The sequence below is a fragment of the Acromyrmex echinatior genome, chromosome 2 (assembly GCF_024713525.1).
Source record: "Acromyrmex echinatior isolate Ae372 chromosome 2, ASM2471352v2, whole genome shotgun sequence".
NCBI lineage: Eukaryota > Metazoa > Arthropoda > Insecta > Hymenoptera > Formicidae > Acromyrmex > Acromyrmex echinatior.
This window is the reverse complement of record NC_141853.1, coordinates 23333167-23357809: the sequence shown is the minus strand read 5'-3', so window position 1 is coordinate 23357809 and position 24643 is coordinate 23333167. Positions and strand designations below refer to the sequence as shown.

The 24643-nt window shown below is 35.7% G+C and overlaps 2 protein-coding genes across 5 annotated transcripts in view; both read left to right on the top strand.

Moving 5' to 3' along the window:
- Window positions 1-3415, top strand: part of LOC105154252 (uncharacterized) — a 33597-nt gene extending 30182 nt beyond the window's left edge. For all 4 annotated transcript variants that reach the window (XM_087416816.1, XM_087416814.1, XM_011069635.2 and 1 more), the window contains exon 2: window positions 2858-3415. In XM_087416816.1, coding sequence (XP_087272942.1) covers window positions 2858-2936 — 79 coding nt within the window. In that variant the 3' untranslated portion in view covers window positions 2937-3415. The remainder of the gene's footprint in view (window positions 1-2857) is intronic.
- A 73-nt stretch (window positions 3416-3488) lies between these two features.
- Window positions 3489-24643, top strand: part of LOC105154246 (uncharacterized) — an 82216-nt gene continuing 61061 nt past the window's right edge. The window contains exon 1 of the mRNA XM_011069612.2: window positions 3489-4838. Coding sequence (XP_011067914.2) covers window positions 4580-4838 — 259 coding nt within the window. The 5' untranslated portion in view covers window positions 3489-4579. The remainder of the gene's footprint in view (window positions 4839-24643) is intronic.

Here is a 24643-nt window from a genome sequence, read left to right as displayed (position 1 = left end):
GTCTTCCCCGAGGTCCCTACCATGCCGACTCTCTGCCACTAGAAATTCGTTATTCGAAGCGATAGCAGAGTATCTCGTAACCTCACTACAAAATCTCAGAATTCAAAAAGAATCTTGAGACACCTGTAATTTTCGGTTAACGATGTATCAGGTGTATAGTTTCTGTAAAAAGTGACGGGAATTGGAAATTTATACTTTCCATAAAAGTGAATGTTACATATGAAATAGTTGAATAAGATTAATATTTAATATTTGACAATACAGTTCAATAACTTAATAAATGAAAATGTTCTCTTAATTATTTTTTAAAAACGTGTCTACACATCACACTTTTTATTGAAATAATTTTTGATCTCCATCAAACTTCTTGTATTACTTTATATAGATAGAAAAAAAATTTATATTTGTTTATTTTGTTAAAAAATACGTATAATTCCCTTATAATCGAGTTAGAGATAATTTGATGACTTTGATTAATTTGATTTACTGAGCAATATTAACAATATTAAAAAGAAATAAGCCTTAAATGAAAGCAAATTTGTATTTCGTGACTAAAATTAAAATTACACGATAAAGCTTTTTCAGATACAATTGGCGAACATACGCTTGAAATACTTTTAGTTTAACATAAATAATTACTATATACAGATTTATTTATGCAGGTCAAAAATGAAAATAATAAATACACGAGTTTCTAAAAATTTATTTTTTAATGACAAATGTATTAATTTATTGTATTGAACGATTTGAAAAAATTATTATCATCTTTTTTTATATACGATGAAATGTCGGAATTTTTTACGAAAAGAGAATCATTTCGATAAACTATTTTACTGTATTCGAAAGTATTTCTTGCTAATATAATTATCGATTACATGTCCAGTTTCTGGCTCGATTTAATTTTTGCGGGCGTACGCGTGTCGTAGTGACGATGACGATGATCGCGACGACATCAATGACGATTGTACGACCCGGCCAACGGCGGCACCGTCGAGACACAACCGATCGGGCACAACAATGTCCGCGCGGCGCGTGCTTATAAAAATAGCATTTTCGCGGTTTCTCCCTCCTTACGGCTATACTTAGCCCCGGACACCGGTGTCCCTCGGCGTAGTAAACAAATTTCAGGAGGGTCGACCCTCGTGTAACGAGAAGTGCCGTCCGTATATTCCTCACTTACTCGTCTATTTTTTTCAGCGCATGTCTTAAATATTTTTAGAGATAGCGCTATGAATTTTTGCCGTGTCGGTTCAGGAAAATATTTCACATATAATTATGTCATAATTACGCTATTCTTCCTTTTAACATTGATAGCCGAATTAAAAGAAATTTGGAGAAACTATTATAATATATAGTTTCCATATTCACGTGTAAATTGCACTTCACATATACATAAACTGTGTATCTTAATATATTTTGAAAAATTTCGAAGTTGCGAGATGAACTAGAAATGAGTGGTTGAGAGTAGGATATTAATGAATCAAATTCCAACATTGTGCAGAGAAACTAAATTTTAGCTAATTTCGAGTAGAGTTTACTTTAATAGTTATTTAGAACTTAACTGCTACAAGCTCGATCTCTCTCTCTCTCTCTCTCTCTCTCTCTCTCTCTCTCTCTCTCATTTCGCTTTATATTTCCTCCGTTACACTTTTAGATCAGTCACTCCCATCTAGACGCTTGTATTTCTGTGTTTCTTCGCTCTATGCAGATGGCTTGCCGTGTTACCTTTATTATACCCAGGGATTAGTTATTTAAGCTATTTTGCTGCTAGCGAGAACACAAATGGTGCATAAGCATTTGAAATATAAAGTACGCGAAAGCGGTCGATTCTTTTCGCAGTGCAGAATCGGAGCGTTGATTAATGAATGAGATATCGAAAATGCAGTAACCCATGAGAGATGAAAACGGAAAACCGAGCTTGCTGTACCGAGGTGATACAATGATATTTCGTGGCGCATAAATGATACTTACCGACATTAAGAGATATTTTCAAAAATTCTTTACAGCATAATATGCATGAAAATATCTTAGATTGTTTGACGAAAGTTATAATGTAAAAATAACTATCTCTTTCATAAGTTTTTATAGTGATTATTTTAACTTTTGCTTTTTTCTTCCGATGAATTCCCTAGCGAGCCTTATAGGAAATGCATGTTTGGTTTTCACATTGAGAGATACATCCATGCACTATTATATCCATACTTGCGCTCGTTATTGGACTGTTTAACCCTTCTATTCCCGACGGGATAATTGCGTCCCGTGAATAATTGGCGGCAAACGATATACATGAACTTGGTATTGATCATGTTATGTTAACGTCTCACGTTAACTCAGTACCAGACAAGATGAAAATTTTGTGAACATTTATCTTAATTTTTCAATATTTCTGATATTTTATATTTCTCAAAATTAAATTTTTCTTCAAATTTAGTCATCGAATATAATTAAAGTATTAAATGGTTTTGTTACTTATTAATTGAACTTTTATAATATTATACTATAATAAAATATTAAAATATAACTTAAAATAATAATTCATTTATTTAACTATTAAATATAATAAATTAGATTTAAAAAGAAGAACTCATGACGTTAATAAAATTTTGATAACAAAATATATAAGTCATATTTATTAAGAAATTTATATTACTTATTAAGAAAAAGAAATTAGAAAAACAAGAGAAAATTGAATTTTATATTATTAAGTATTCAATTGAGAAAGTATAAAAAGGAAAAAAAACGCGAAGAAAAAATGTGTTTCTCGAGAAATGAAATATCTATTAGACAAGAAGGATATTATAAATAGAAAGATATCGATCCAAATATGTCAAGGTGCAAAATTCTTTGATTGTTTCAGATTGTGCTGTAGTCCTCTGAACGCTATTTGGACAGCGTCTGTAGATAGCAAGGACGCGGAGAAGGAAGAGGAGGCGTGAAGCGCGAGCGGAAGATGCCGCGCGACGCAGCCAGAGAACGTGAATGCGACGAGCATCGTCGGGACGCGAGTCGCGGCACCGACTGTTTACGGAGTGCACGATGATGGCGGAATGCCTGTGGACAGGGTGCACAGTATTATCCGGCTCGTCGATCGAGTATACGGTAAAGTCGATCTCCCATCGTGGTGGCAAGATCGAGCGCAACAGGGGCAGCAGCAGCAGCAGCAGCAGCAGCGGCAGCAACAGCAGCAGCAGCAGCAGCAACAGCAGCAGCAGCAGCAGCACGTGTCTGGGACGGGATAATAAATGCCAAAACGGCACGACGCCGGCACGAGCCGAGGTGGATCAAACGTGGGGACGCGAAACACAATTGTCGAATGCGGGCAGGTGTTCCAGGAGGATCGCTGGATCGCGTGGTTGCATGTAAATCGCGAGGAAGAGGAGCAAGAGAAGGGAGAGGAGGAGGAAGAGGAAGAGAAGGAGGAGGAAGAAGAGAAGACAAAGAACGTCAAAGTTCATCGTCGCGAGCGGATCGCGGACAGCCGGATTGAACGGCCGCCTCGCGGATTCTTATCGCACGGCAGGGGATAGCGGGAGCCACCACGGGGGCGGGGGTGGGCTTGCCCCTGCTTCTTCTCGTTGTTGCTCTTCTTGACGATCTCACGCACGTGACGACGGCCGCGTCGGTGATACTCGAACCGTTGAATAGTGTCCATCCAGCCGACGCTCCTACGTCCGTTTACCTGCCGCCGCGATCGTCCGATTATTACTTGTTCGCGCCGCGCCCGTTCCGGAGGGCGATCAAACGCGCGTCTAGCCCTAACGACGTCGGTTCCGAAGGTCACGCGAATCAGGGAACTCTGGATCATCTTACATTGGCGACACGCCTTTCGCCTTCGTCCGCGCCACCCTTGACGTCACCCCTGTCATTAACGTCGCCGTTATTGTTGACGCCGCCGCCGCCACCGCCACCGCCGCTGTCGTCGTCGTCGTCTACGACGTTATTGAGACCGTCGCCGTCTTTAACGCCGCTGAATACCGTCGTCGTCAGACATCAAGATCTTTCCATTCTGACGCCGAGTTGTGACAACGAGAACGAAGGGATCGTAGCGCGACGAGGAAGAGCGAAGCGAGTAGCGATAAGCAAGAGATCGAAGCTGAAAGATCAACCCTCCCCGAACTTCATCGATCCTTGGCCGGAGGCATGGCGACGTGCTAACGAACACCCTCCGCAATCTCGCAAAGTGGAACCCGGACCGTCAATCGATGAAAGGATTCGCCCTGCAGTCCAAACTTTTACTCCGCTATTAGAGCCCGTCTTCAAGCTTGGGGGATCGATATTACGTCCGGAAAGCTCCCTACGAGATATTTTACTTCGTGAAAGTGCTTCGAAGACAACGGCGACGACGACGACGGCGGTGGCGACCAGAACGATCACGCGGAACATCGTGTATCTCGATGCGACTCAGCACGCCAGAAGCACCGTGCCTGAGAAAAATGACGTCGAGAGAGTGACCGAGGACCGAGTGAAAGGTGATAAGAGAGGAAAGGAGTTGGTGCTCGTGAGAAACGAGGATAATGGTGCGGTCGTAGTTGGTGGTGGTAGTGTCATCGAGTGGACCACGACAACAGTCGCCGGGCCGATGTCATCGTCGCGGTCGGCGTTCTCCGGAGACAATGTGCAGGTGGCCGAGCGTGTAAGAGTGCGCGCGAGTTCTGAGCGTAGCTCGTCTAAGGGCGAGCAAGACGACGAGGAGCAGGTCAAGGTCACCATCGCGCGCGACAACGAAGATTCATTTGCATCGTCGACGACGACGACGACGACGACGACAACGACGACGACGACGACGACGACGACGACGCAGCATCCACCACTGACTCAAGACACCTCTATGGAAGCACGTAAGTTGTTAAATATAAATTAGATTACATAATATAATGTGGCTCAATTAATGAAAATAAAAGAAACTATGTTAAGAAGAGCTATGAGTCCAAGTAACAATTTTAATGTAAGTAATAAGATACAATAACATAAAAATAAATAAAAATAAAAATTGTGCCTACATTAAACTAACAGACGTTTCGACTCCGATCGGGTCATTCTCAATGTTATAAATAATAAACAATATATACTATTTTTATAACATTGAAAATGACCCGATTGGAGTCGAAACGTCTTTGTACTTGGATTCGTAACCTTTCTTAACATAGTTTCTTTTATAAATTAGATTAATGTCTTGCTTAATGTTGGAAGGATATAAAATAGAAGGTAAAATTAAATTTTTGGAAAATTAAAAAGGAAATTACTTTTTGTACAAAAATAAAAAATTTTCTCCACAATAAATTTGAGATATATAATTTATAGCATATTAATTGAAGATTTCTTTAAAATTTTACACAATTGTGCTTAGAAATTTTTAATATACAGAATAAAATATACATAGATGCATGTTCTTTGAACAATAAGCGGATTATTTATATTTGAAACAATGGCAAGATGTTTTTGGATAATTTTGTAAATGGAATTCAATTCTATCAATTAAATTGCGGTATTTTTATATTTGCGGTATAAACACTAAAATTACATAATTATATTAATGACGAGAGAAACTTAAAATATATTTACTAAATAATGTACTACATTAAATTTACTAGATAATATTTGAAGAAATGCTTTTCTGATTGTTTTAAGTTATATTATAGACACTTTTTTAATCGCAACACGTAAACTTTTGCCAGCAACAAGTTTAATAAGATATCGCTCCATTCGTTTAACACGAGCTAAAAAATAACAAACACTTTTTTCATTTTGAAAGCCGTCATTCTATGAAAAGCAATAAAGCAATACTCTCGTGTTGATTCTTTAAATGCATCTGAATGAGACTCGCGCGCATATCCTTTCGCTGGTTTATCGCTTCGCTAAAATCCCTCTGGATCACCTCTGTATATTCGCATGCGAATAGCGCCATGCTCGTTTTGTTATGCTCGAGCTCGTGTTTACAGGAATTGCAGGATCTTTGGTCAGAGTTATTTTTAACTATTCCAACCGTGTACCATCTTCCACAATCCGGTCCTCCCTTGTACTCCTTTTTTTTCTGTTTTGTATCTTTTCGTTTATCAATTCATGCTATCTTTCGTTTACGATGACCAGAACAGAAATCGGAGCACTACTCACGTTCATACTTTTGGCTGAACCAAAAGAAGGAAGATAACTTTTTCGAATTTTTTCTCTTTATTTCATATATTAATTTTTTTTTCTTTTTTATGTTATTGTGAAAGTGCTCATTTTATGCGCGCATAGAGGATGATATATTTTCTGATAGGCTTAGCACTCGTTCGACACTTTTATCCATTTGATTAATCTTTGATAATGAGAAAATAACAATAAATAACAATTATTATTCTTTTATTATTAATATATATACATCTTTGATCGGAACTGATGAACATTAAAACTGATATTTTCAAGTGTCAAGTGTGTTTAATAATAAGTGCAGTTTCCGAAGTAAAGGCTGAAAGAGACTTTCCGCAGAATTAATCTAATTTATGTGTAATCACGATGAATTTACCATGCGCCGTCACAAGTCAGTTAGGATTAAGATAAGTATGCAATAACGGTGCGCCAATGAGAGACGAACAGAAAAAAATATATATATATATACATACAGAGGGAGAAAGAGAAGAGTCGATACAGAACAGAGCCGCCGATCGCGTGTTCTATCTCGTGTTTTTGATTACGTCTGGCTACGTACACGAGTCGTGACTCCGCGTACAAATCAGTCGATTATAGTTCCTTCGTGCACCGGTCGAACGTATTCTTCTTTCTTTATCCTTACCCCTTTTATACCCTGTCACTCCCTTTTCTCTACGTGCGAGTATACAGCGACTATAATGCTGGGCAACTACGACGATAGGGACGACAATTGAATCCTCGTCACTGACAGCGACCATGTAAACTTAACTTTCAATTTACGTACGAGAGGTAAAAATTGATCTTTTCTTTACAAATTAACTGCAGAAATACCATATTTTATTATCAAAACCTTTGCTATAACGTTTTGACTCATGCGTTATAATTGTAATAAGCTAATAAGAAATAAAGCATTTTATTTCGGGCTTTTCGTTATATTTTGTGGCCTCTATAAATATGTATTAAATTAATCCTCTGTAGTCCAATGGTTTTTTTTAACTGTTTTCCTTGTCTAACCGGATATGATGATTGACCGTGTTTTTCAAAGGTTTTTGGACTCTAAAAAATTCTGATACACTCTTTCAATATTCAAGAATTACGATATAACCCGAAACTTTTTCACTTTTGCTGTACGTACATGTCCGAATTTGAGAATAATTTAATTATTCAAAATTGAATATTTATATGGGTTTTTAAAGTCCCGGTTGGATCACAGAGGATTAATTATTAGGAAAGTACCGATACATTTTATGTTTGGGTCGTCATAAATATGAGATAAGGTATAAGTGTTAGTTGTAATTTATTTATATCTATGAATATACACCGTCACGTCAATTTAATAATTCATTCGAATAAAACTTTCTGGTGTGTGTTTGTCATCGAATTTTTACATTTACATCGGCCGATTCCCGCGTTGAAATGCACGCTGTTCGTGCATTTGTATCATTACTTAACGCGTTTATTTCCGTGCTCCTGCAAGAGAGCGCAGAGTCGTCCTTCTCTTTTACGATCTAATTCGTGATCTGGACAGTTCCCAACGATGAGTTCTCGTGACTGCGCGATGCCCAAGTATACCCGGTATAAGAGGAATGACTAAATGGTCTGAGTAACCGGTCAGGCATCCCAAAACTCGCGATTTATTTTCGTATCCCTAGAAAAGAACTGACGCACCGATGGAGAGAAAGTACTGTTCTCGTTGTATGAATTCAAAGAAATACCCCGCTGGCGAACCAGCGCGAATTCTTTACGAAAATCCACCGAAAAGACTACATAATTTTAGTAATTATAACCACAATCTTCTATTTATATATTATAATATTAGAATTATTAGTTAGCATTCTTCAGATTTAATTAGAATCATTGTATATGAGTATCTCTTTAATATTTGATCAGTAACTTCTTTTTTTTTTTTTATGAATCCGCACTTGATCTTGGAAAAGATAACAATTTTGCGATAACAAATCTAAAAAAATCTTTTAAATTGAAGAATTAGATAATTATATTTCTTTGCGAAACGCGATATATATGTAGAAGGGTGAGAAATTTAATCGAGCGCTCGACTGAGCAATTTCCATCGGTCCTGGGCTGGCTATGTCGCGTTCATGTTACGACGTATATCTCCGGGATTCGAGGCTGGTACGACGCGTTAAGGGTAGTGGCAACGGCAGCCGGTAGGTTACCGCAGAACAGGGCAAAGGAGGCCCTGCGGGCGAAGAGCGAAAGGGCTTCGTCGCTATGGAAACCCTGGCTCTTCGACTACTGTGGGGTGCCTCAAGTTTTTTATGGGCTGAACGATCGTAAGGGTAAAGGGATCTCTAAAAATCGTTACACAGACCTAGATACTCGCCACCTCGCCCCTCCGAGACGGCCGCCCTGTAATATTCGCCACCCTTCCGGTCATGGACCTTACGCAACAGCGTTGTTTCGCTAATTACTATTAAACAATTTTTTTTACAGTGTTAGATATCATTCTAAATATTCTGCGTTGAAAAACATTTATATCTCGCGTCTCGTATTTTCCATTGTGATTGTTTAACTCAGAGGTTTAGTCTAAGAATTATTCATTTTTTGTGAGAATTGGATACGATTACTTTTTGCGACAACGCAGCAAGTTTTTATCTTGCTAGCCGCCTCGACATCTTGACCCAAAATATGCACATATCGCAAATTATTTTAGGTCTATAATTATCTTGTAAGAGCCTTCATTATTCTTGCTATATAAGAGAGATTTAAATATCTTATAATATTTTCTAATTATATACGCCTCTAACAGTAAATTTATATAACTATTATTTAATAACTATGACGAAGTAGATTACATAAATATTTCATAACCTTTAAATTATTTTCAGAATACTCAAAATATCAATGCGGTTTATTCTTAATAATTAAATATGCGATATAAAAACGTAGCTTTCTTTTACAAATTTTTTAATTTTTTCGTGACGCAAAATTTACAATAATTTTCATAAAGTTTTTAATTTAATATATTCTTATACATTCAAGATTGCACTCTCTCCATCAAAAAAACATAGTAAATTGACAAAATTCAAATTAACAATTGTTCTTATATAATACATAAGTAAAACTTGAAAATTGAATTATTTTCTATAATTAAATTGTCGAATCAATTTCTTGTTATTTAATAAATGTTAGTAAATTTCTCCTCGAGTCATTCTCTTTTACATACTCTAGTCTTCATATACGTAGAGGACATTCGCAGATCGACAGAACTCACTATACGTAGGTCGTACTTGCGTGCGGTGATGGGCAGAAAGGGCAGGAGCGATGTAAAGCCCCTGGTGCTCTTGGCACCCTCCGCGACGGCTTCTAGCCGGGAAGGGAGTGGCGCGACGAGGGGGTGATAGCGAAGTACGAGCAAGCGAGCGAGTTCACTTCGAACTATAAAGTATTGACTCGCCCCGTTGTATGGAGAGCACTGTAAGCACCGTGTCTATAATGTTGGCAGACGGCTCTCGGGACTCGCCTCCGTCCGGAAGGAATAACGCGACTTCCGGGAGCGAGGAAGTAAATTTTACCGTGCAACCATCCGAACCGTGGAGCTTTACGCGAGTAACTTTGAATACATAAAATATCGCTTGCAAAAGATTATAACCGCATACCGATTTTAATCCTTTTTTTTTTCACAGTCTCAGCTCAATTATTTCTAAATTTAAGAAAAAATAGTTTAGATAAAATTACTTTCTCTCTTGTAACTTTTAATTTTGCATTTTTCTAATTTGTAATTAAAGTATCAGTTTTTTTTATTATGTGGTCTTATATTAATTATTTAATCGTTAGTTACGCACGATAGATCATTCGTTTCTTACAGGTATACAATAATTATTAAGTGATTCTTTTGTATTATATATATCAAATCTTTCGAAAATATTTATAAAGTTGTATATTAAAAAAAAAAAAGAAAAGAATAGAAATTATTATTTAGTGTTGCGAATATTTCAAAGACGTAATACGCAGGACATGAATGACCCGTATTAAGGATAAAATATTGCGATATAACAAAATATTGCAATATGAGAATAGAAGAAGATTTCGTGAGAATCGAGGTGAGAGTAGATGTTAGGAATAGATGCAGGAAAATCCAATTACAATGTATTGTTCAGATTTTTCTTTCACAACGAGCACTCAATTGTTGCACCTTTCGCAACAACGGGAACATCGGAAAGTTAAGTAGTCGGATATTGACAGCTTCTCCGTGTGCACGGTAATTACATGCGACGTTAGTTTTGAGAGAACACAGAGACGCAAACGACCGACAGACTAAACAAAAATAACCGATCGCGGCATGTTCGTCGCATATGTACGTGTAAAGGACGTTTTGGTGTGTGTGTAATACTAGGCGATGAAGTAGCGGAAGTATATGGCGTACTGTAAACAACTGAGAGACCTAACTGGGCTTATCGGGCTATCCATATTTATCATCGAGATAGCGTGATATTAATACTATCCTCGAACATATAGTTAAAGTATCGAGAAACTGTCAATGTTGCAGGAAGCAGTTTCGAGATTGTTTATTGAAGAGATATTTTTCACCCTGTCGATTAACGTTAGATATTAGCGTTTTAATAATGGCTTTAGTTACTAAATCCCAATGAAATGATCAACCTTTTCTCGAGCAATCATTTTATAATCTGAACGTCATCTAATGATATTGATATTCGTGCTTCCCCATTTATGACGAAGTTTAGCTATGAATTCTAAAATACGATAATATTTAATAATACAAGTAATTATGAGAAAATATAACTGAGAAAATCAGTATATTTCTGTTTTATAATAATTGCCGTAAACTTATCTTTATCGTACTTTCTGCGAAAAATATCTCAATATTGAATTTTTATGTTTCTGTATTACTAAACAAGTTTTATCTCTAATCTATTTTTTATAATTATGATATACCTCAGTATATTTTGCTCAAAGTTACACTTTATTCATATGAAATCAATTACAAATAATGCTTCGCAAAAATGAGGAGTGTCTGTCACATTAATTCTGCGACATGTTCTCTTCAGCAGAAGTGACATTTTCGTGGCATCCATTCGTGCCACATTTGTAATTATGTTACCGAGTAAATATTCCATAGCACATCGAAATTAACCAGACAAAATATTTTTTAATGTAATATGAGATAACCGAATGAGGATAACATTCCTACTAGTAGAATATTTTTTAGAGAGCATCGGATTATTTTTATATTATCATTTTACTAACATGTACACTCCGAAAAAGAGACTTTTAATTTATAAACAATAAAATTCAATAATTTTTATCCATTTTGTGTTAAATACTATATTTTTAAAAACATATATCTTGATGATAAATGCATGCGGATAAATACATATGACGAATTTATTGAGAGTTTGGCAATTTATCGAAAACATCTTGTTTATGACATCTTATTTATTATATTAAGATTAATTATAATTTATTCATATTACATTATTTTAGAAGACAATCTCTCTTTTTGATTATAAGTTTATTGCCGATTTACTTATATGTATTGATTTTATATTACATTGTTTTAATTAATTTTTCTCATATTAATTTTATTTTATATATATAATTATATATAATTATATGTGAAATATTGAACTTATATATAGATCTCTCCACTTTGATTATCGTTTTATCATTTGACTGTTTCAACATTGGAAAACTACCAAGAGAAAAGATTATTTGCTTGTTACATTTCTGTTATCATTGATTATTACAAAATGAAGAGAATCTAAGTCACGTCTTATAAATTAACGGAAGAAAATTAATTCAAACTAATATTTTTATTTATTACTCACTTGTTGCTGAAAAGTTGCCAAAGAAATAAATAAATTTGTTGATCTGCAAGTTCTCTCAAAAAATTATGTTCCGCTAAAAGAAGATTAAATTAGCGGAACATATACATATAACAAAACCAATCAACGTAAAAATAACGTAGGAATTTATTGCTAATTTGTTGCTGTGTGTCGAAATATTCTAGTTTTAAATCTATTACCTACGTAATAAGTGGTATAACAACGAAAATTCTCAACGTGCACGCTGCGGAATATGAGTAAAGTACCAGTAAAACAATTGTTACTCGCTTAAAATTCATTAAAATAGTACTAATTATATATATGTGTGAAATGAAAAATTATTAGAATGTTTTATATTTTCATGTGTTTTATATTTTATTCAATATATACGTTAATAAATACATTAATATATACATTAATAAATTCAATATATACATTAATAATAATTGCGGATCTGTTTGATAGATATCAGATTTCCTTTGTTCTTTTTCTTTTAAATTCTTTTGAGAAATACTATCTTGAATTTCATAATTTATTTCTTTATTCCATTTTGACCACCAATTCGAAGATATTTCCGTTTGTTCGTCTTCATCAAATTCAAATTTTGGAACAGATTTTTCATTATTAAGGAAGTTCTCACGCTACTTCCTAATCAATTTATTTATCAGTTTTTTTTATTTATCAGTTTATTTATTTTCCTAGACAGTTTATGCATGGTAGTATGTAAAACGATTAAAATAATGGAATAAAAAGATTACTAACAATATCTTATGCCATTATACGTAATTATTGTTAATTTTATATATTATTTAATATTTTTTTAATGACAAAATAAAAGTTGTAAGATGCTCATTTAATATACATGCATCATCCATTTGACATATTTTCTAGCTTTTTTCATTGAAGAATATAAACTTCTTGTAAACGGTCAGTTTAAATAAAACTTTACGAGAACTTAAGTGTTTACTTTATAATTATAACGATTTTTGAATTGCTGCCTTATACTCAAGTGTCTTAATTTAAAAGAGAATAATTACAGAATAAAGTTATACTTTCTTTTAACTTGTAATGTAAATTCTATAAATTTAGAATCAAATATCTTTAAAATGATACGATAAAAGTCAATGAAATTTTTTCTAGATATTGTTGATATTATTAACTTTCATATTACATGTATATTATAGACTTGTCTTATATTTCATTAAACGCGAGAACCTCCTTAATTAAGTCTTAATTAAATCTTCTTTCTCAAGCGCGAGCATGGCATAGCAGACAGCGCATTGGTCTATCATTCCCGGGTTCGATCCCAGTAAGAATCAAAATATTTTCGTGTCTTCTTTCGGAGATTCTTATCGGCAACCTCCCGACCGAGAGTATCCTTGCTCACAGAAACACCTCTCGAAAAAATCCGATGTTATGTATAATAAATTGCATAAAATGGATTTTGGCTTTATCAATGGCATACAATATTTGTTCCATTAAAAATTTTAAAAAGTATAGCTCTTGGAAAAAAATGTTGTATAGCCATAGAAAGTCAAAATCCATTTTATGCTATTTATTGTACATCACATCGGATTTGAAATTTCAAGCGCCTTTTTTTTATTGGATTTGGATCGAGATAATCCGAAGCAATTTTTTCATGTTTTGCTGTATGCAAAACATTTATTATATAAAACATGAAAGCTTCAGACCCTACTGGAGACATTAGTTGCTTTGCTTCTTCAGCTCTAAAGTTTCATACTTTTAATACATAAGATTTCTCCAACCTTCTCCCGCCAAGCCCCTCTCAAATTTCAACATTAGCAATTTTCGACACTATTTTATTGTCTTCATATTTTAACACTTTTAACTCTTTAACGATCTCACTAGAGATATTTCTTTTCTTTTTCTTTCTACATCTTTAATGTATATAATTATTATCTATAGATAAAAAAAATCATACAATTAAAGAAAGTTAAAGAAACGAAAAATTAACAATGTATTTGTCAAGAATCGCGAGAAAAAAAATTAAAACAAAAAAGTTAAATATTTTGTATCAAAATAAGTAATAAAAATATATAAATTGATTGCAAATTATTGCGAAAAAAATTCTTTATTTCAAGTGTTGCAGACACAGCTATATTTTCACTCATCTTCTTACTATCTTGAGTAAGACAGTGTTTACATTTTAGAATTTTTAAAAATATAGTATTATGGGTGTGTGTGTGTGTGTGTGTGTGTGTATGTGCGTGCGCGCGCGCAGCTACTTTTAAAACGTATCTAAATCGAGGATCGAAACGTTTATACATCTTTCACTTAATATATTGGATATTTCAAAAAGATTGATTTGACTTCTTTATGCTTCAAGAATTGCGGAAGTTTACAAAACCATTTTATATTTTATTGATTGTAATTCAATCAGTTGAAATAGGAAAGAAATTTATTCGGAAATTTTTGAAGAATAAAGTTTTTTTCTTTCTTGTATCGCATACTTTCTATTATATTACGTTTAATTCTTTCGAGAGACGTATAGCCAGTTGACATTAACACGTGTCAAATCAGTATTAAGAGAATAAGACATGATCTGTCAGCATTGATATGGAAGAAACAATAGCTCGACCAAGCGACGATGAAACGAGTATACGTTGCTCTCGTTTGCAACTCTGACGAATGTCAGCGTGCTGTTCACATGCGTCATTCCGACGCATTGGTTCCCAAACCGGGGATATACCTTCTGAAAAGAAGTCTAGAAAAATTTCCAATAACAATTGAGAGAGGTGTTCGATATTTGCGATTATAATTGCAGGGTAAAATAATTATTAATAAGTTAGAAGTTTCATTTGTATGATTATTACTGCTGTATATTAGTAATAATAATCATATATGATATATATAGTTCTCTCAAACATGAAAAAATTGTACTAAAAATTATTGTTTTAAATATAAAATGTATAACTATTTTCTTAAATTTATTTACTATTTATGTGTTAATAAAAATTTATTAAAAACTAAAGATTTTTTAACAGTGTGTGTGACTGTTATTAGATAGCATAATTGACTATATTTATTTGCATGGTTAAACTTCTATAAATTAAAGATATAGTTGTCCCAAAAAATAATTATGAATTCGGATAGTAAAGCATAGTAATTGCAATTATTTTTTCAGTGAAGGTAAGAGAATGTTTAGAAAATACATAAATTAAAGAAAATAAAGTGTGTTTGTGTAATTTTGATTCTTATATAATTTACGTGTGAATTCGAGATTAATTATAATTCTCCGTCTATAGAATGTATTATAAAGTACTTGAATAGAAAAATTATATTTTTTTAAATGGAAAATTTAAAAAAATACAAAAATTATAATGTGAGCAATAATAAATAAATATTTATTGGTACGTTTATAAATAAATGTTTATAAATAAATAAGTATTTATTGATATGTTTACACTTGAATTCTATTGAATTATTCATAAATACTTGTATTATGTATAATACATACATAGTGGATGAGATGAATAAATGTATCAAGCAAGGTTTTTTACGATTTGAATCGAGCGAAAGATTGAAAGGTGTGGGAATCCCTGCTCCGGAATGCGATATTACGCATCGGTCAAATTCGTGTCGTGACAGATACATTAATAAACTATAATTACGGTGGAAAATCAAAGTATTAAAAGATTACATTTATCTTGCGTTTATTCATTCGATAAACTTTTATAAATGAGATGAATTGTCAATTTGTTTATAATTCCGACATACGCGAGTTGCGTTTCATATTTGACGTTTCCTAACCGTACCATTCGTATTGAAATATAATATATAATCCTTATATTTATGAAAATTACCCCAAAAAAGAACTAGGCATATAAATTGAATTGTAACATGTACCAAAAGAATTTTTAAATACGCGGAATATATGATCAGATTTAATTTTTGATTTACTATAGGAAACTTTCTACGTACATTCGTCTGTTTAAATCACGCTTCGCGCATAAATCACGAGTATTTCCCGAGGATGAAATGAAATGCTGGATGATAAAATGAGTATAGAGTTGGCTTGAGAATTGTTTTGTTATGTGTCAGAGAAGGATATGCAAGTGTGAAAGCGAGCGCGGCGAGCGTGGCGAAATAGCTGGCCGTCCGTCCACGCACGTCTGGTCCTCGTCTGCTTGGCCAAGGTCCTTGAACGAAGGTCTATTCTAAAAAAGCTGCACAATTGGATAACCAATCAGCCAGACAGTATCGTATATCAAAGAGCATGTCTAAACGGAATTTACAGACCGTTTATTGTTCCGTTGCGCTGTGATGATTATGATGATTACGTTATATGTATATATAGAATAATTCTGTGAAAGTCTATTTATTTTATCGCGCAGAAATTATTTGAAAGAGAAACAATTCTAAAACTGTGATAATAACGAGAAAATTGACTTGATCAATTTTTGAAAGTGGCCGTTTAACTTTTGTTAGAAATTGTAAAGTAAAAAATAAAAGTCTCACGTAGCCGTAAAAAAAATTATATGCGTATAGAATATTCTGTATAATTGGATAATTTTTATATAAAAACTTGGGACGAAACTAATTGACGCAGAGCAATTAATATGCGAGAATCGGAGATGACTTTACGTGCCGTGCATAGCGATGTAACTCGTTAAAATCGTGGTGACTGACGCAACGCGTATGCGTATAGTAGACCTTGAGCCACTATTACACCGGCTGTTTATGTCGTTATGCAATCGAGACGGCTTAGTCTGCGCGTACGGAGTTTAACGGAGTAAATAATGCTTTTCACCCGTTACCCCTACGCTCGTAAATCCGCATCGGCATTTAAACGTCGCTTTGGCATTTAAACTTCTTACACTTGCGAGTTGCACTTTCACGGAATTCTTTTGCAAGATACAGTAATTAATGATGCGTGTAATGAAAAGTCACGCCTCGTCGAGCAACACCGTTATCTTGATTTTATGTATATGACGATGCCAATTACATTCGTTCATGTTAAAATAATAATTCTGTTAAAAACGATTTAAATCGAAACAGTAACTACATTAACAATAATTTACATTGAAATCACGAAATCGGTTATACATATATACATATATTCACAGCATGCAATATTTATTGACATATAAATCGATATCAACAAAATACTCTTGGTGATTTCGATAAAACTCAAACATAAAAATATTTATGCTTTTAAATATTTTTAAAAGTTCAATTGAAAAACATAATCTTTCATACAATTGTTACACAATATTAGTTACTATGAATGAAACGTTATCATCTCACTTGCATATTACGTTTAAACTAAAATTTAGCCACAAATAAAAATTAAATAAACTTTTTTGATTTCTGTGATAAAAAATAAATATGAGCTCCTGAATATTTTATGTAAGGAACATTAACCGCTTGTTACAGAAAAGCTTAGCGATTTTTTCGGAAGAAATTCGCGTAATTATGTAGAAAGCGAAAGGCAAGAAGATTCTGGCGAGATGGTGATCGCACGGGGCAGAGTTTCATTCTTCGCAACATCATCTTCGAGATGCACGCCACACCGGCGGTCGGTAGACGTTCATGGCTGCAGTAGTCTGTAGTCTGTAGTCTGTAGTCGATAGTCGGTAGGTAGGGAACTGGTGGCTGTGATACTGATGAGATCTGGGACCAGTCCTAGGGAGCCCTACAAGATCGCTAATTTTGATCCAATTCACGCTCGAGTGACTACGCCCGTTTTTCCGATCTCTATCTTTGTTGATTTATCGCGTTCGACCGCTCGGTATGCGATCGGCGTTTCTCTCTTCCTTCTTCCTTTTTTTTTTCTTTTTCTTTTCGCCTTCGTGCATAGCTTCTGAGAGAAGTCGGAGACGACGACTTCAGTTTCGCTCTTCGGGACGATGACGTGAGCGTGTGCGCGGGAACAGGAATCGCTGGGGCGTGCCTCGTATTTACATTCCGCGGCTGCACTTTCAGTTTTTCTTCTTGCAATCGCGATGCTCCCGCGTGCCTCGTCGCGATTTGTCAGCGGCGAATTGCACCGTGTTTACTTAAAGTAAAGACACGTACTCCAAAGGTTCAAGTATAAAGATGCATTCGAGGGACTAATAAATACCTGTTTCTTATCTTTTCAGTATTACTTCACGAGTCTTTAATTTTCTTAAGAAAAAAGTCTCTTCCGCATTGCTTGCATTTTTTGCACTTAAAATCGTCGCTTTCTCCCTTCAACGTCCGAATATATATTTATACAATATATATTTATCTCGTTTTAAGTGCAAAAATTTTTGAAGATTTTAAGGAACGTAAACAGACATAAAGATACATCACTTATTTCTACCAATGTAGTTGAATTTAATTTTGATTCAACTAACTTTTCATCTTTTTTTCTAGGAATTAGAAAATATTGAAGAATAAGTTGAACCAATATAGATTAAAGTTAATCTATATTGGAAACGCAATATTTCTTGTCTTACTGTTGCATCTCACAAGTTGCTGCCAGGAGTAAGTTCATTATAAAATATAAAAAAATAAATTAAACAGAAAGAACCTCCAAAACTCGGAGGGAAAAATATCTACTCAATCTACTGTATTATTGTTTACCTCTGTGAAGTTAGCACCTTATGTTTCAAAAAATGAAATTTTCTTATTATTTAAATAGACTATTCTAATAGTCTATCTTATATAGATCTATGTTTCGGAATCTAGGATCGCGTTTCGTCTCGAAAATGTCATGATATTTGTTTCCGTCAACGGAAACCCGACTGTCTCGCGAACATCCCGTGCAAGACTACTTGATGTTTAGTCAGTTTAGTGCGAATCCGCAGTCTATCCGCCAGCCAAGGACGCACTTGTCGACGGCGCGACGCGTAATACCTAGCGCGATAGAGTTACGCACCGCTAATGTGTGTCACGCGTACGTCGATTGCGTCACGTTAGCCTCGTCGGGGCCGACCCGTCTTCGTCGCGGCAGCAATCCGTCCGGACCGAGATAATCGGTGTCAAGTGCCAAAGGAATAGAAACGGTCCCGGAAATTGCGATTAATCGGTCATTGTGCGTACAGACGCGTCCCGACGCGTAGATCAATCTTCGTCTTTTACGACAAACGGACATGGTTACGCTTTCGCAATTAAATTGTACTATTATTATTATATCGTTATTTTTAATCTTCGTATGCTTTTTCGGAATCTTCTGCATATTATACGACGTGAAATGCTTTATGAAATTGTTTTTCGTATTAAATAGATTGCGCAAAGCAAGAAGGCTTACTCAATTATTATCTTTTATTTATTTTATTGAATCGATATTCTTGAAGAGATATTGTTTTTAAATTTTTAAAGACTATATTTTCGTATTTATGACGTATATAAAAAAACACATATCTATATTTTACGATATAGACTTGTTTATACTTGTTAGAGTACTTTTGTGTTACTGATTTTTTTCTGTTAAAAAATCTGATTCTTTAGGAAATATCGATTTAACTCCAAAATTGCGTTTAATTTATTTAAAAAAAAAAGCGCAAGTTCTGTCTGAAGGATGGAATTGTTTCTGAAAAATTTGCAGTGATAGTATATAAAAGACATATTTCTGAGAAAAACGTCATCTTCCATCTAGACCTTTTTTAGAGTCTACGCGACGTCGCGTCACCGCAAGACGTGATGTATCGTTTCTCGTAGACAGAGAACGGTAGAAAAACAGTTGGATCTAACAATCCACTCGCATACAACCTTACGTTCGTTTTAACAAATATATCATGTTGACATACATCTTGTCTCGTGCTGAAATTGCTAAAGTTGCATTTCAATAGAGACAACGTACAAGTATATTTGCTGTTGCTAATAGCGAACCGATCTATAGTGCTTTCATCTGCGAAAGATAAGTCAGGATGCACGTGCGCCGAATGCAGTGGACGGGTATAGTTAAACCGGACTAGTCTTCGCCTAGACACTCGACAGACTCGCGCACTCTGCACAATAGTAGGAAGCGCTAAAAATAATCCATCCCGGTTCCACCGCGTTTCTGGCCTTGGCCAGCTTCGGTCCTCGCAACCTGACCGGCACTCTCCGCGAGCCTTCTCCTCCGCCTCTTCCCCTCTCCACCTACGCATTCCCGCACGTGGACAGCCGTTGCGTAGGCGCGGATCGTTTTTTAGCCTTCCTCGTCGCGGTGGATTGATTAAAAGTTTGCCCCTTTCTTTCCACCGCCTCTCCCGCTCTTTTGCTCACGGTCTCTGCTTTACTCTTTACTTGAAACGAAAACTGAAAGAAATTCGGCTTCAGCTGCGTCCCGCGTATACCGCTTCTGTAGGATGACTAAAAATATAACGAATATGTTGCACTTTAAATTCATGCATTAGATATAAATAAGTAGATTTTCTATAAATGTGAAGAATTTAATGTGGATGTTTCTTTACTCTCTAAATTTTTTGGTGTGGAATTCTTACTCTAAAAAATGAGAATTGAGCTAGTCTTGAAAAAGGATGGCTCAATTTTTAACCTTTAAGTGTGACATTTCATTCTTCAGAATGAGATTCATTCTAAAAGTTTTAGACAGAACGTGTAGTATTAAATAAACCCATTAAAGTTTATCTATCTAATCTAACTATAGCTTATATATATATATATATAAAATGCAAGAAGTATGTAAATATGTGTTTTATATACACCTGAATTAAAACAGTTATTAATAAAAAGAAAGAATTTTCACAATTGCAAAAAATTAAATGGAATATAAATTATACAAGGCACATTGTCTAGTAATTAACTCTCGAATGCTAATTTTTTTCTTATATTACTCTGAGTGAAATTCCGCATAATTAAAAATTTTTTGTACACTTTTTAATATCTACTTTTTATAGAATGTGTAAGATATTAGAATAATTAATAACTATCACTATCACTTAATATAAATAATTAAATTTAATGTTAAACAATCTTATTAAATGTTATTTAAGTTATCAAAATTTTAATAATAAAAATACTAAACTCGATTAAATTACTATACTAAATTAAAAAAAAAATGTATGGCTATGAGTGGGAGAGAGAAAACTTACAATACCCCGATTCTATGATTCTCAACGATAGTTCAGTATCGTGTTGCTATTGTGCAGATATTATATGATAAAAAAGTTACGAAACAACAACATACCGATACCGAACTGTCATTAAGAGTTTCAGGATTAATCAGGAGTTTCGGAGTACAGGATTAATATATTTTAATATATTTCTTCTACATCTGTTACTGCATTAGAAAAATTATATTGCGTGAAATTAATCAGAACTTTCGAAGTTTATAAGAGTTTTATCAAAACGATATCTGTAAAATGATATTGAATGAAGAATAAACCGAGAAGTGTACCGTTAAGGATGTTGCGCAGTATTATGCCAACTTCGACGACCATAGATCGTGGTTGAAGAGCGATCATTAAAGATGTTTTAACGAGGAGTCGCGCAGACGGGACAATAGCGGCAGGAATCACGAGAGAGGGTCGCCATCTCTTCCCCTTCTCCACATCTCTATTGGATGCATGCGAGAGGTCTGTCCCGACACTCCCGACTCTCCATCTGCGTGGGTCTCGCTCGGTGCATTCGTCGCAGACTCTGAGAGGGAGACATTAAACCCTTTGCCGCGTGATTTAGTTGACAAAGTAGCGTAGTTACAGTCGTACGCAGAGACGAGACCGGCTCTAGCCTGAGCCTGCAATGCCGTCTTCGTGGCATCCTGCAAACACTACCGTGACAAACACGACCCCGAGAGAAACACGACTCCGCAGGCTATTTTAAACTAAAAAAAGTCATTGTTTAAGCGTCTTTCGGAATCCGATATCCGTATTAGTGTTTAGTCTGGCGTCACGTTTCACCGGGTAGCGGACACGCCATACCGGCTCGTACTGCACGTGCCATTTTCTCTATTTTACTCCTCACATCTCTCTTGTCCGCGACCTGTCTTCGTCGTGTACCACCACCACATAGACAATTTTGCAATCAGGCATTAATTAAACACTCTTGTGATTGGCACTCTTCGTTGGATGGAAATACTCGCTGTTACTCGCTCCTTTGAAACATCAATCTTCTTCGCTTATAACTCACAAAATATTAGCGGCTTGACGTTTTTACCCGTAATTGATTTGAAATCTATTGTAAAAGCTGTCATTAAATTAAAAATGATAGAACGCGATAGGAAATCCTATAAAATATCAAAAAATTTATTAACGTAATATGGCATGAATTCTTGAATCATCACTATGTGAATCTTTCACGAATTACTTTCATAAATCAACATTTCCGAAGTCAAAAGAAATCTGTAAGTAGATGCTTTTCATTTAGTGATACAAACATCGTTTTATCTTTCTTGATATTGCAGATGTAACAAAGATAGAATGATATTTGTGTTGATTTGTATCACCAAATGGAAAGCACTCAGGGTCTCGTACTTTAGTTTACTGCGAAGATAATGAGCAGTGAGATCGTGCTAGATCGGCGTAGTCTATTTCGCAGTCCCTAACTCCGTAGATCACGACGATGGCGTCTTCCTCTTGTCGACGGTTGTCTCTCCCTCTTGCACGTTACCATCCATGCCTATTATCCGATTCTATTTTCCAATCTATCCTCGTACGAGGCACACCTTGTCTCGTCCAGGCTTGCGCTAGTCTTCTTCTCCAAGTGAATGCAGAGCAATGCGCTCTTTGTCTTGCGGCACTTCAAATAGGCGGCACTCGAGACTCGGCACAAAGAGCGGCAAACCCGTACTGTGGTGATAACAGAGAGAGAGAGAGAGAGAGAGAGAGAGAGAGAGAGAGAGAGAGAGAGAGAAAGCAAGAAAGCTCAAGATAAGACCGAGGACCCTCATAGCCGCGCCGTTCTACGTCGGTTCATTCCCAAGAGAATATACACACATGGTATGTTGTCGATATCTCGTGTGTCCACTTGAATGAATTTCAAAATCATCGTGCCATCATAGCGAGATTTTTTTATCATTCTAATATTACATAAAGCTTTCAGAGAATTTTATCCATTATCTCTCTCATCATTCCTGCCAAATACTGATAGATTAATTTCTAAAAATTTTCGAAAGAGACAAGCACAAAATATTTCCAAGAAATAATCGCAAGTATGAATAAAAAAAATATTAATATATATATATATTTATATATATCTTTATCGAACAATTATTTGACTCCTCTTTCCAACATCCGTAGCTGGAATAATCGCAAACTCGTCCTTTCTATCGCGATGCACGCGATGCTCGTGAATGCGCTCGGTGAAGCCGCGGAGTGCATACGCTGCGCGCACATACACACTGATGCACACAGCATCGTGCACTCGTAGTGAAGCTGCGAGCAGGAAGGACAGAGAGGGAGAGTCGTTGAAACGAGGGGCCCGCAGCGCCTGGGTTCTGGGCCTCGTCGCGTGTTTTTGCCCCCCGTCTGGCCCCCACCGCGGCTCATCGTTTTTTGTCTGGTGCACCGCATGCTCTGCACAGTTCACCTCGCCTCCTCCTCACCTCGGTCGACGTACCACCTCCTCCATCGTCCCCTTCTCTCTCTGTCAATCTCGCGTCGTACCCGTTCGCACTCTCGCTCACAATCAGGGCCGGCGGCCGGTGTGAGTAGACACTCTCATGACGCTCCGTTTGTAAAGTCGCGTCGATGCTGAATATTTTCGATATTACGATAGCTTATCTTCGATATAGCAAACGCACGAAATATTTCTTTTGTATAGAATATAAATTGCAAATATATTCACGGTAGTCTCTAAAATCATTGAAATGAAATTTAACACTGTAAAGAGTTCTCCTTAGAAATTAAGCCTCTTTTTTTAACACTTATTCAATCGTTATTGAGTTTTTTGTCACTCTTTAGAATTAGAAATTTAGAATTTTTCACTTAAAAAATTTTAGAGAATATATATTTTCATAATTTGTATTAATCCGATTTCTGCTCACAAAAAGAATCGAGAGTTTTTATGTTACAATTGAGATACAGGGTGTTTAAATTTTATCTAGGAAAAAGGATACGAAAGAAATTTATAAATTATTTATATTTTTCCAGTTTAAATTCATATATAAGTTTTTCTCTGAAGTCAGCAAATTTTCTCTTCCTACCGAGAAGAATCTAATCTAAATTTGAGAGATATCGAAACATGAGGCATATCGAAACCATTTTCAAAAATGCAATCGGAACTAGAATTAAACAAATATATTTTCAAAATTACTTTTTATCTTGGAATTGCACGATTTGTAATGTGTAGTAATTTTTCTTAAAAAAAAAAAAAAAAAAAAAATCTTCGGTATTGCTACCAAAATAATTTGACAACGACATCAATCGTCGCGCGATTGAAAAATAGAAGTGAATGAAAAATACTTTGTCTAATTTTTCGAAATCTCTTGTTCAAAATTAAATGGCCGATTTGGCGAACGTTCGCGCCGCCCCTGTTCTCATCGTCATCGGTCCTTCGCCGCGCCGCATCCGGGCGGTATCTTCCCGAGCCGAGACACGCGCACGGACACGCGTGTCCCTGCCGCGCGGTAGAGAAGGAGAACAAGGAAGCGATGGAGGCCGTCGAACGAAGCCGGAGACCCAAGCTGTTCCGCAGTCGCTAGCGAGAGGTGATTGTCGGGGTAGAAGTACGCAGGGGGGAGGGGGGGGGAAGGAAGATGCGGTCGTTCGATCTCGATGCACCTGCCGGCGTTGACGTTCGCGTCTTCGCGATGCTCAAAAGGGATCTCAGGCTGGCGA